The sequence below is a fragment of the Hemitrygon akajei genome, chromosome 8 (assembly GCF_048418815.1).
Source record: "Hemitrygon akajei chromosome 8, sHemAka1.3, whole genome shotgun sequence".
Lineage (NCBI taxonomy): Eukaryota > Metazoa > Chordata > Chondrichthyes > Myliobatiformes > Dasyatidae > Hemitrygon > Hemitrygon akajei.
The window spans coordinates 34,205,056-34,218,502 of NC_133131.1; the positions used below are offsets into that span (position 1 = coordinate 34,205,056).

The following is a 13,447-nucleotide window of genomic DNA, read 5'->3' on the forward strand; positions in this document are numbered from 1 at the left end:
TAAAAACAGTGCACGTAAGTTTGGGTCCCATATCAGAGAAATTGCTGAGAAAATATATGGGAAATTCACAAGAGGCTCCTCTTTCTTTTTGCATCCTTCTCACCTCCCTCCCTCAATATAACTCCTTCTCAACAGTTTCTACCTTCACAAGGGTAACTGGGAGGGAAATTCAATTTATGAGAAACACCAGAAGACACTGGAACAGAAATAGGCTATTCGACCCATTGTGTCTACTCCACCATTCGATCATGGCTGATTTACTTTCCTTCTCAGCCCCATCTTCCTGCCTTTCCTCCGTAACTTATGGCATCCTTGCCTATCAACCTCTGCTTTAAATTACTTGGCTTCCACAGCCGCTTGTGGCAATGAATTACACAGATTCACTAGCTGTAGCTAAAAAAAAATCATTCTCATCTTTGTTCAATTCTGAGGCTATTCTCTCTGGTCCTAGAATCTTGCACTATTGGAAACACCCGCTTAATGTCTATTCTATCTAGGCCTTTCGATATTCAATTGCTTTCAATAAGATTCCTCTAAATGCCAAAGTAGTTTTTCAACATTTATTGTTACAGAAACTCCACATTAGGTACTTTTATGAACTACCACAACTATCTTAAGAATTTGGTCTGGCTTACACTGTTACTTGACTGCACCTCTGACATTTCCTTATCTGTCAAAGCTGTGAAGATTAGAGCAATTATTTTACAGAAGCTATATGTTACAAACCTTAAAGCATGACCTCTGGTATTTGACATTTTTGCTCTGAGAAAGAGACTCTATCTTTGCCTCTCTTTTTTTTTAAAAAACCTCTATCAGGTCTTCCCTCAGCCTCTGAAGCTCCAGGGAGAACAGCACAAGTTTGTCCAACCTTTTCTTATAGCTTATACCCCCTAATCCAGGCAACAGCCTAGTAAAGTTCTACTGTATCATTTCTACAGGACCCCCATTCTTCCTATAATACGGTGACCAGGACTTCACGCAATACTCCAAGTGTGCTCTACTGAAGTTTTATATAGCTGGAGAATGAATTACTTATGCTTATGCTCTACACCCTTACCAATAAACTCAAGCGATTCCATATGCCTTCTTTACTACATTATCCACTGGCATAGCCACTTTCAGTGAAGCATGAACCTGAACCCCAAGAGTGCTCTGTATCTCAATACAACATAGTTCATAACCCTCCAGTTATCTTTCAACCATGTCTCGATCTAAGAGCCCCTTAAATGTCCCTAATGTATCAGCCTCAACCACCACCCACAGCAGTGCATTCCAGACACTAACACTGTCTGTGTAAAAAAAAGCCTACCACTAATATCTTCCCCAAACCTTCTTCCACTCACTTTAAAAGGATGTCATCTAGTATTAACCATTATCACAGTAGGAAAAAAGCACTGGCTGTCCACTCTAGCTCTGCCTTTTATAATCTTATACACCTCCATTCATTTCTTATCCTCCTTCACACTAATGAGAAAAGCCCATGTTTACTGAACACTTCCTCATTAGGTATGTTCCCTAAACCAGGCAGCATCCCGATAAATCCCTTCTGTACAAGTTCTGTCCACAACATCACTCCAACACATATTTAACTACTTATCAATTTATTCTTGCACTTCCTGTACTAATATATGGTGTAATCCTGAAATTACTCAGCCAAATGCTCCCTCCTTCTATCTGGTTCAACAACATTTGCTGAATCAGAATCAGTTTTAATATCACTGGCATATGTCATGAAATTTGTTGTTACACGGCAGCAGTATAATGCAATACATAATAAACTATTAACTACAGTAAGTATAAACATATTTTAAAAGTTAAATAAATGGTGGAAAATGGAGAAAAAAAAGGGTGAGGTAGTGACCATGAGTTCAATATCCATTCAGAAATCTGATGATACAGGGGAAGAAGCCACTCCTGAATCATTGAGTATGTGTCTTCAGGCTCCCGTATTTCCTCCTTGATGGCAGCAATGTCCTGGTTGATTGGGGTCCTTAATAATGGATGCCACCTATTTGAGGCATCACTCCATGAAGATGTCCTGGACGCTGGGGAGGCTAATGCCCATGATGAAGCTGACTGAGTTCATAGCTTTCTGCAGCCTTTTCCAATCCTGTGCAGTGCCCGCCTTCCCCCATACCAGACAGTGATGCAGCCAGTTAGAATGCTCTCCATGGTACATCTGTAGAAATTTGAGTGTCTTTGGAGATGTACTAATTCTCCTCAAACTCTTAATGAAAGATAACCACTGATGTGCCTTCTTTGTAACTGTATCCATATGTTGAGGCCCAGGAACTTGAAACTGCTCAATTCAGATCACTCGATGACGATTGGTGTCTGTTCCCTCACTTTAACCATTCTGAAGTCTGCAATAAGTTCATTGGTCTTAGTGCAATTTAGTTGCTGTGACACCACACAACCAGCTGATCTATTTCGTTCCTGTATGCCATCTGGACACCCATCTGAAATTCTGCCAACAATAGTTGTGTCATCAGCAAATCTATAGATGGCACTTGAGCTGAGTCTAGCCCATAGTCATGTGTATAGAGTAGAGCAGAGCAGTGGGGTAAGCACACATCCTTGAGGTGTGCCGGCATTGATTATCAGCGAGGTGGAGGTGATTCCAATCCTCACAGACTATGGTCTTCCAGTGAGGAGGTCAAGGATCCAATTGCAGAAGGAGGTAGAGAGGCCAGAGGTCATGATGCACAGCAGCACCAATGACATAGGTGGGGAAAAAAGAGGTACTACACAGAGAGTATAAGGAGTTAAGAAAGGGCTGAAGAGTAGGAGATCCAAAGTACTAACATCTGGATTACTCCCAGTGCCAGATGTTAGTCAATGCAGGAACAGCATGATAGCACAGATGAATGTGTGGCTGGAGAACTGGTGCGCAGGGGGCAGAGTTTCAGGCTCTTGGGTCACGAGAACCTCCTCTGGGGCAGGAGTGACCTGTACAAGATGGTCAGGTTACACCTAAACTGGAGGGCAGCCAATATCCTGGCCAGATTTGCTAATGCTACTCGGGAAGTTTTACACAAGTTTGGCAGGGAAATAAGAACCAGAGCACCAGGTCATTAAGTGAAGGAATGGAGAGGAAGGTACATGTTTGGGCCAATGAAAACATGCAGGATAAAGTAATATATACGACAGGATTGGTAGTTTGAAGTGTGTGTACTTTGATGCTAGGAGTATTGTGGGTGAAGGTGATAAACTTAGAGCACTCATCGATACATGGAACTATAATGTTGTGTTCATTACAGAGACTTGGTTGAGAGAGGTACAAGAAAGGGTGCTTATTGCCCCAGGGTCTTGATGTTTTAGAAAAGATAAGAGAGTGAGGTAAAGGAGGGAGGGGGAAGTTGCACTACTAACCAGGGACCGTATCACAGCTGCATTCAGAGGGTACATAATGGAAGGCTCGCCCACTGAGCCTACATGGGTAGAACTCCAAAATAGGAAGGGTGCAATCACTCTGACAGGATTGTACTAGAAAGGCCCCAGTAGCCACTGGAACATTGATGGCCAGATATGCAGACATATTAAGGAAAGGTGTAAAAGCAATAGAGTTGCTGGCATGGAAACTTCAAATTCTCTACTATAAACAGTGCAATAGGTTGAGATGGTGCAGAATTTGTTAGGTGCATCTGGGAAGGCTTCTTAAATCAATATGTAGAGAGTCCAACTACAGGAGGGACTGTTGGATAATGAGACAGCCAGGTGACTAACCTCTCAGTGGGTGAGCAGCTAAGGAACAGTGACCTCAACTCCTTAAGTTTTAAGATAGCTATAGATCAGGATATGCATGGACCTTGCATGTGAAATAAACTGGAACAGAGCAAATTACGAGAGCAACTAGAGAAAGTTCATTGGGAATAGCTGTTTTTTGCACAATCCACATCCAACATGTAGAAGGCGTTCAAAGACCAACTGTACAGAGTGCAGGACAAGGTGTGCCTGTCAGAAGGAAAGTCAAAGATGGCATGATAAGAGAACCTTAGATTCTGAGGGAGGTAATGAATTTAGTCAAAAAGAAAAAGTATGTAAAGCTTAGGAAGCTAAAACCAAACAGAGCTCTTAAAGAATATAAAAAAGCCAGAAAAGATCTCAAGAAGGAAACGAGGAAAGCCAGGAGGCTAATAGGAAGGAGTTTAAGATGGAAATTAGGAGAGCCAGAAGGGGCCATGTGAAGGCCTTGGCAGGAAGAATTAAGGAAAACCCCAAAAGGCATTCTACAAGTTATGTGAAGAGCAAGAGGATAAGACGTGAAAGAATAGGACCTATCAAGTGTGACAGTGGGAAAGTGTGTATGGAACCGGAGGAAATAGCAGAGGTATTTAATGAATACATTATTTTAGTAGTCACTATGGAAAAGGACCTTGGTGATAGTAGTGATGACTTGCAGCAGACTGAAAAGCTTGCGCATGTAGATATTAAGAAAGAGGATGTGCCCGAGCTTTGGAAAGCATCAAGTTGGATAAGTCACCAGGACCAGGCGAGATGTACCCCAGGCTACTGTTGGAGGCAAGGGAGGAGATTGCTGAACCTCTGGCGATGATCTTTGCATCATCAATGCGGTCGGGAGAGGTTCTGGAGGATTGAAGGGTTGCGGATATTGTTCCTTTATTCAAGATTAGGGGTAGAGATAGTCCAGGAAATTATAGACCAGTGAGTCTTACCTCAGTGGTTGGTAAGTTGATGGAGAAGATCCTGAGGGGCAGGATTTATGAACATTTGGAGAGGTATAATATGAGTAGGAATAGTCAGCATGACTTTGTCAAGGGCCCGTCGTGCCTTACGAGCCTGATTGAATTTTTGAGGATGTGACTAAACACATTGATGAAGGAAGAGTAGTAGATGTAGTGTATATGTATTTCAGCAAGGCATTTGATAAGGTACCCCATGCAAGGCTATTGAGAAAGTAAGGAGGCATGGGACCCAAGGGGACATTGCTTTGTTGATTCAGAAATGGCTTGCCCACAGAAGGCAAAGAGTGATTGTAGACAGGTCATATTCTACATGAAGGTCAGTCACCAGTGGAATGCCTCAGGGATCTGTTCTGGGACCCTTACTCTTCGTGATTTTTATAAATGACCTGGATGAGGAAGTGGAGGGATGGGTTTGTAAATTTGCTGATGACACAAAGGTTGGAGGTGTTGTGGATAGTGTGGAGGGCTGTCAGAGGTTACAGAGGGACATTGATAAGATGCAAGACTGGGCTGAGAAGTGGCAGATGGAGTTCAACCCAGATAAGTGTGAAGTGGTTCATTTTGGTAGGTTAAATATGATGGCAGAATATAGCATTAATGGTAAGACTCTTGGCAATGTGAAGGATCAGAGGGATCTTGGGGTCCGAGTCCATAGGACACTCAAAGCAGCTGCGCAGGTTAACTCTCTGGTTAAGAAGGTGTACGGCGTATTGGCCTTCATCAATCATGCAATTGAATTTAGGAGCCGAGAGGCAATGTTGCAGCTATATAGGATCCTGGTCAGACCCCACTTGGGAGTACTGTGCTCAGTTCTGGTCGCCTCACTACAGGAAGGATGTGGAAGCCACAGAAAGGGTGCAGAGGAGATTTACAAGGATATTGCTTGGATTGGAGAGCATGCCTTATGAGAATAGGTTGAGTGAACTTGGCCTTTTCTGCTTGGAGCGATGGAGGATGAGAGGTGACCTGATAGAGGTGTATGAGATGATGAGAGGCATTGATCCTGTGGATAGTCAGAGGTTTTTTCCCAGGGCTGAAATGGTTGCCATGAGAGGACACAGGTTTAAGGAGCTGGGGAGTAGGTACAGAGGAGATGTGAGGGTTAAGTTTTTTACTCAGAGAGTGGTGAGTGCGTGGAATGGGTTGCCAGCAACAGTGATGGAGGAAGATACGATAGAGTCTTTTAAGAGACTTTTGGATAGGTACATGGAGCTTAGAAAAATAGAGGGCTATAGGTAAGCCTAGGAATTTCTAAGGTAGGGACATGTTCGGCACAACTTTGTGGGCCGAAGGGCCTGTATTGTGCTGTAGGTTTTCTATGTTTCTATATTTCTATGCATGAAAAGTCCTTGGCAAGTAGGATTAAACAGAATCCAAAGACATTCTATACATACATCGGGGGCAAGAGGATAGCTAGGAATAGGGTTAGACCATTCAAGGATAAAGAGGGGAACACTTGATTGGATGTAAAGGGTATGGATGAAGTGCTTACTGTGTACTTTACATCAGTATTTACCAAGAAGGATATGTACGATAGGGAGACCAGTACCAAGAATATTATGCTAGAATAGTTAAAAGTAAAGGAGGAAGTATTACTGTGTCTCTTAAAAAGCATTAAGGTGGATGTCTCCAGGGCCTGATGGGATATACCCCAGGTTATTGAGGGAGGCAAGTGAAGAGAATGCTGGGGCCTTGTCCAATATCTTTGTGTCCTCCCCAGCCACAGGCAATATCCTGGAAGACTGGTAAGTAGATCACGTTGTTCCAATATTCAAAAAGGGAACGAGGGATAATCTGGAAACTATAGACCGGCGAGTCTCACATCAGTGGTAGGGAAGTTACTGGCAGCATGCTTTACGGGAGGCAAGTCATGTCTTACTAACTTGACTAAGGTTTTTAACGAGGTGACACAGTGATTGATGAAGGTACAGCTGAGGATGTTGTCTACAGGTTTTAGTAAGAGACAAGTTTTCTCGTAGAAGTCCAAGATGCATGGGATCAATGGTGAATTGGCTGCTTGGATTGATAACTGGCTTGCCCATAGAAGGCAGAGGTCGAAGGGACTTATTCTAGCTGGAGGTCTGTGATTAGTTGGTGTTCCACAGGGATCTGTACTGGGACATCCACTGTCTGTGATGTATATAAATAACCTGATTGAAAATGTAGACGGGTGGGATAGTAAAGATTGGTGGTGTTGTGGATAGCATAGATGACTAGCAAAGAATACAGTGGAATATAGATCAGTTACAAATACGGGCAGAGAAATGGCAGATGGAGTTTAACCTGGCCAAATGTGAAGTGTTGCACCTTGATAGGTCAAATGCAAAGAAACAGTACACTGTTAAGGGCAAGACCCTTAAAAGTGTTGACAAGTAGAGGGATCTTGGGGTCCAAGTTCATAGCTCCCTGAAAGCCACTACACAGGTTGATATGGTGATTAAGAAGGTATATGGCATGCTTGCCTTTATTTTTCAAGGCACTGAGTTCATAACTCAGGAAGTTGTGTTATAAAACTCTAGTTAGGATGCATTTGAAGTATTCCATATAGTTCTGGCTGCCCCATTATAGGAAGGACATTGAGGTTTTGGAAAGGGTGCAGTAGAATTTTACCAGGATGCTATCTGAATTAGAGGGCATGTGCTATAACGAGAGATTGCACAAATTTGGGTTGTTTTCTCTAGAGCTGCAGAGGCTGAGGGGGAGATCAGATGGAGGTTAATAAGATTATGAGAGTAGACAGACAGTATCTTTTTCCCAGTGTTGAAATGTCAAATACTAGTGGGCATGCACTTAAGGTGCGAGGAAATAATTTCCAAGATGTGAGGAACAAGTTTTATTTTGTGACACAGCGAGTCGTGGGTGCCTGGAATGGAGTGCCTACAGTGGTGGTAGAGGTAGATATATGAGGGACATTTACAACATATCTAGATAGACACAACACTGTGGGCCAAAGGGCTTGCTCCTGTGCTGTTCCATGTCCCCCTTATTTGTACACAAACCTGGGCAGCAAAAACTAAAGGAAAAAGGAATTTAGTGCTTTTGAATTTACATCTTGTGCAACATAAATCGACATAAAAACAATTCAGATTCAATGAAAATATAAATTTTGGAAAATGCAAAATTCATCTTCATAATGAATGTGTAAAAATGTTGAAAACTGAATCAAATATTGATGGAAATAGGGTACCACAGAGCTATACATGCCAGCAGGCCCAGTAAACATGATCTTTAGTTAGTATCGTAACCAGAGGGTGACCATAAACAAGATGTGATAGAGTAAACTAAATGAACCTGGATATGGTTCAGGTGCAGGTCAGTGGGACTAGGCAGAAAAATGGTTCGGCACAGCCAAGAAGGGCCAAAAGGCCTGTTTCTGTGCTGTAATGTTCTATGGCTCTATGGTTTTACATTTGAATTAATTCTACCTGATGTCATGAATGAATAAACCTATGCTTCCTAATGCCACATTCACAGTAAACATTATATAACCAAGGTAACCTTACCAGTGAACTGCTCTGCAATTTTGACACAGTGAAAACCATAATCAGAACCAGGTTTATTATCACTGCCTTATCTGTTGTGAAATTTTGTTCTGTGGCAGTAGTGCAGGGCAAAGACAAAATGACTATAAATTACAGACTAATTAAGTAGTGCAAGAAAGGGAATAATGAGGTAGTGCCTATGGATTGTTCAGAAATCTGATGGTAGAGTGGAGGAAACTGTATCAGAATCTTTGTGTGCGGGTCTTCAGGCTCTGATATTCTAAAAATAAAGCTAAACAAGCATCCAGCAACTCAACAAAAATAATGAATCACAAAGCTAATGTGGCTTCACGGACATAATTGTCAAGGACCAAAAGCTCATTATTTCATAAAATATTTTTGGCAAAAGAAAACTTGAATAGAAACAATTCTAGCTCAGAGTAGAGGCTGTTAAATTTAGTTCTACAGAACAATCTAGTTCAGTATGTTAAAGGTTGACAAAGCTTGCAGACAAATGCAAGGCAGCAATATCATCTGGCTATATTGTGGAAGAGGATGTTTAAAGAGGAAGGTTATTTCAAGAAAAACAAATCAATCCAATTACTTGGGACTGTCCCATGGTTTAGAATCAGAATTAGTAAATATAAGACATCACTGACTATAGAAGGGAAGCCAATAAATGAAATGTCATAGGATTTTGAAAATTACTGGTGTGCAAAAAATAGAAGTCTTACACATAGCTAAAGAACTTTTAAAAAATTCATACAATTGCATCTGTTTCACCCCAGTGCATTCCAAAAAAAAATGCATAGGTTTGCAAGTCATCGTGAGGAAGTATAGTGGTGCAGCTAGTAGAGTCGTTGCCTCACAGCACCAGAGGTTCAAATCTGACCTCAGATTCTAACAGTGCAGAACTTGCACATTCGTCCTATTGCCTCCAGGTGCTCCACTTCATTCTCACATCCTGAAAGTATGCAAATTGGTAGGTTAAATGGCCACTATAAATTGTCCTTAGTGGAGGGGGAGTTCACAAGAGAGTATGAAGAATAAAACTGAGATTAATGTGGGATTAGTGGATGATTGTTGACCAAGAGACTGTGACTTGAAAGGCCCGTCACTGTGCTCTACCACTTTATGATGCAGGGATGATACCGTGGCTTTGAAAACAAGCTAAATATCTCTCAAAATAGAAATTGTCAATTTAAGACCAATTTCTTCAGAATTGGGATCTGTTTTGCAGAGGAAGCAGGGAGGGAGAATGTGGAGGTGGCAAGGACAAAGAGGAAGTCTGTGATAAAAGACAAAAATGATGGTGCTCTCTTAGAGAGGATGGTCAATGCTTGTTAACCTGCCTGAAGGACTGTAACTAATGGGAGATTCAAAATAATCAGCATAAAGGATTAACTTGAAATAATGCGCAATAATTAAATCATAAATAACCACAGGATAAGGAATACAGGTCCAAACAGCCAAAAGATGTGTTACAGACAAACATAAGGAACTATGTATTTCACAGAATGCTAAGAGTAGGAGCGGCAAAATATATGGAATGGTTTAAGAAATATAGACTATGGGGTTCCTAAGTCCTAATAGAAAGATCATTTGAATAGCCTCCCTTTATCTGCATTATCTCAGAAAGAAGCCAGTGATTAAAAATCATAACTGTAGATCTTGGCTTAATAAAATTATGCTAGTGTGCATTAAACTATTAAATCAAAAACAAACAAAAATAGTGCCTTGTATGATGACACTTAATAAGCAGCTCAATTTCAGTAAGTCCACTGATAAAATATGAGCTAATGAGCAAAACGGTTCCTCATTTTAGAATACATACTTAACATTTGCATAAGGCACAATCCTAAACATAATGGTTTAGTAAGATTTTTACCTGAATATTAAAGGCTCTAAATATTTTCATGTAATAAGACAACAGTTTGCATATTCATTTATAATTAAATTAGTATTATTTTAATGACTCTTGTGAGATTTTCAGATCTATTTTGTGCTTTAATACATAGGCTATACAGGCAATCCTCACATTATGAGAAAGCTGCAGTCCTAAAAAATAGTCCATTTCACAATTTCCCATTACATGAAGCTGCGTCGTCTGTGCAGTCAAAAAATGCGATGAAAAAATTGCGTTGATTTATTTACTTCTTTCACACAACTTCTATGGGACGTTATTCCATATATCAAAATTTTGTGTAAATCCTGCAAGGAGGAATTTCCATAACCCAAATGGCCATAATGCAGGGGAGCCACCTTATGGAATAACAATATATATTTTGTTGCAGAATGAAGATTTGTTGAGGAAGACGCATGAAAATACATGCAAGAGGAAGAATGAATTAGGGATAGAAGCAAAGTAAAAATGCAAATGCAAGATAGTCAGGGGCCACAGAACCAGATGCACAAATGGAGTCAAGAAAACTGACTCTGAATATGACAAGTAATCTTTCTGTGCAGAATGAATTTCCTTTTGAAGTTTAAAAAAAAACCTCTAAACTTCCAAATGCAGAAAATCAAGATACAGATCTACAGCCAACCTGAGGTAACATTCACCAGAATCATACCTTGCTTTGAGAGAGCACTCCTAAGTGCTGGAGTAATCATTTCTCTTGGTTCTCCCTTTTCTTTTTTCCTCATGGCACGCTTTGACAACTTCAGTTTTGCAGTTTCTTTGTTCACTTCTTCCTTCTATAAGAAAAAAGGGACAGAATTAAGAAATATCACAGGTTACAGCATGATGGTTCTACAAATACTGTTATAATTTAATGTGCATTTTGGAAACTTAGAACTGTATATCTAATATAGAAATTACATTGTCAAGTAGGCAAAATAAAATCCTTAGATTTATATCAGCATCAGTGTCTTACCACAAGCACCTATCTTATTTATGGTTACTGTTCTGATGGGTTAATGCAGCAAACTAAATTTCCCTTTAAAGTAATAATTAAATGATCCAATGTGCCTACAGAATAATTTCAGCAGTAAAATGTAAATTATGTCTACATATTGTCCATGATGCTGCAAAAGTGTAACAACAATAAACTACAACCCATGACCACGTAACAATCACTACAGATTTGAAGTATTGTTGCTGAAGAATAATCAGCAAGTTTCAAAAATAAAACACTCAAAAAGGAACATCCATTTAATAGAGCTGACAAAATCCTGCTCATGCTTCACTTGCAATCAGGCACAATGCACACATTTGCAGTCCAAGTTATTTTTAGATAGGCTAAGGATAACATTTCAGTGAAAATGATAATCAAGGTGGCCAAAAATATATATATTTTTTAAATGTTATTATTGTCACATGCACCAGATACAATTAAAAGTTATTGTTTGCACACCATGCAAAGTAGCACAAATAGAAAAAATAATGCAGAAAATGGTACTAGTTACAGAAAAGTTCAAAGTACATTTATTATCAAAATACATCAATGTCACTATATTCAACCCTGAGATTCATTTTCTTGCAGGCATAATCGATATATCCATAACGGAATAATACTATAATGAGAATCAATGAACGACCTCACCAACTTTTGTGTTCAGCCAGCAGGCAAAAGACAACAAATTGTGCAAATACGAAGAAAGAATAATAATAAATAAGCAATAAATATCGAGAACAGATGAGTCCTTGATAGTGAGTCCATAGGTTGTGGGAACATTTCAATGATGGGGCAAGTGAAGTTTGGTTCAAGAGCCTGATGGTTGAGAGGTAATAGCAGTTCTTGAAACTGCCCTACATATCTATAGAAGTTTGTCAAAGTTTTAGATGTCATGCTGAATCTACACAAACTCCTAAGGAAATAGAGACACTCCTGTGCTTTCTTCAAAATTGTATTTACATGCTGAGTCCAGGATAGGTACTCCAAAATAGTAACACTGAGGAATTAAAGGTTGATGACCCTCTCCACCTCTGATGAGGACTGGCTCATCGACCTCTGGTTTCCTCCTCCTGAAGTCAAAAATCAGCTCTTTGGTCTTGCTGACACTGAGTAAAATTGTTGCTATGGCACAACTTAGCCTTATTTTCAATCTCCCTCCTATATGCAGATTCTTCACCACCTTTGATTTGGCCTATGACAGTGGTGTCATCAGCAAACCTGAATATGGCATTGGATCTGTGCTTACCAACAGTCAAAAGTGTAAAGCGAGTAGAAGGAGGTAAAGGAGGCTGAACACACAGCTTTGTGGTGCACCTGTGCTCACGGAGATAACCTGCTTACGGTGACCTGAGCTAACTGGGGTCTGCAAGCATGAAAATCAAGGAGCCAACTGCACAATAAGGTAGTGAGGCCAAGGTCTAGAAGCGTATTCTTTACTTTTGGGGGGAGGGTGGTATTGAATGCCAAGCCAAAGTCGATAAAGAGCAACCTGATGCATGTATCTTTGCTAGCCATATGTTCCAGGGCTGAGTAAAGAGCCAATGAGATGGCAACTGCTGTGGACCTGTTGCTCCAGTTGGAAAATTGGAGCGGATCCAAGACACTTCTCAGGCAACAGTTGATATGCTTCATCACCAACCTCTCAAAAATACTTCATCACAGTGGTTGTAAGTGCTACTGGATGATAGTCATTGAGGCAGGTTACCATGTTCTTCTTAGGCACCAGTATAATGGAAGGCTGCTTGAAGCAGGTGGTACTGCAGACAGCATAAGTGAGAGATTAAAGAGCTCACTGAACACTCCAGTCAGTTGATCAGCACAGGTTTTTACTACTTAACCAGATAACACGTCTGAGGCAGATGCTTTTCTTGTGTACACCCTCTTGAAAACTGCTTCCAAGTCTGCCTCAGCCTGAAATCACAGGATCACTGGGGGTCTGTGGGAGTTTATGATGGTCCCTCCATCGTTTGACTGTCAAAGTGAGCATAGAAAGCATTGTACTCATCTGGAAGTGGAGCCAGATTTTACTTTATAACAGATTCAAACCCTGCCATAACTGCCGCAACATCCTTCGTTGACTCAAGTTTGATAGTATCTAGATCTCTTGGTCATCAGACATGAATGCCTCTGACCTGGCCCTCAGCAAATTGGTTAATCCAGGGATTCTAGTGGGGTAAGACTCTGAATGACTTTGTGGGGACACACTCATCTACATCTATTTTAATAAAGTCCGTGACAACCATGTAATATTCATTGAGATCCACAGATGAGTCCTTGAACACAACCCAGTTCATTGACTTGAAGCAATCCCATAGCTACTCCTCTGCCTCCCACAACCTCTTCTTTGTTGTCCCAATCTCTG

General features: G+C 40.6%; 1 protein-coding gene across 2 annotated transcripts in view; it reads right to left on the reverse strand.

Annotated features, from left to right (window-relative positions):
• The window catches only part of tyw1 (tRNA-yW synthesizing protein 1 homolog (S. cerevisiae)), a 179,848-nt gene that overhangs the window by 131,984 nt on the left and 34,417 nt on the right, over positions 1-13,447 (reverse strand). For both annotated transcript variants that reach the window (XM_073053571.1, XM_073053572.1), the window contains one exon: positions 10,762-10,885. In XM_073053571.1, coding sequence (XP_072909672.1) covers positions 10,762-10,885 — 124 coding nt within the window. The remainder of the gene's footprint in view (positions 1-10,761; positions 10,886-13,447) is intronic.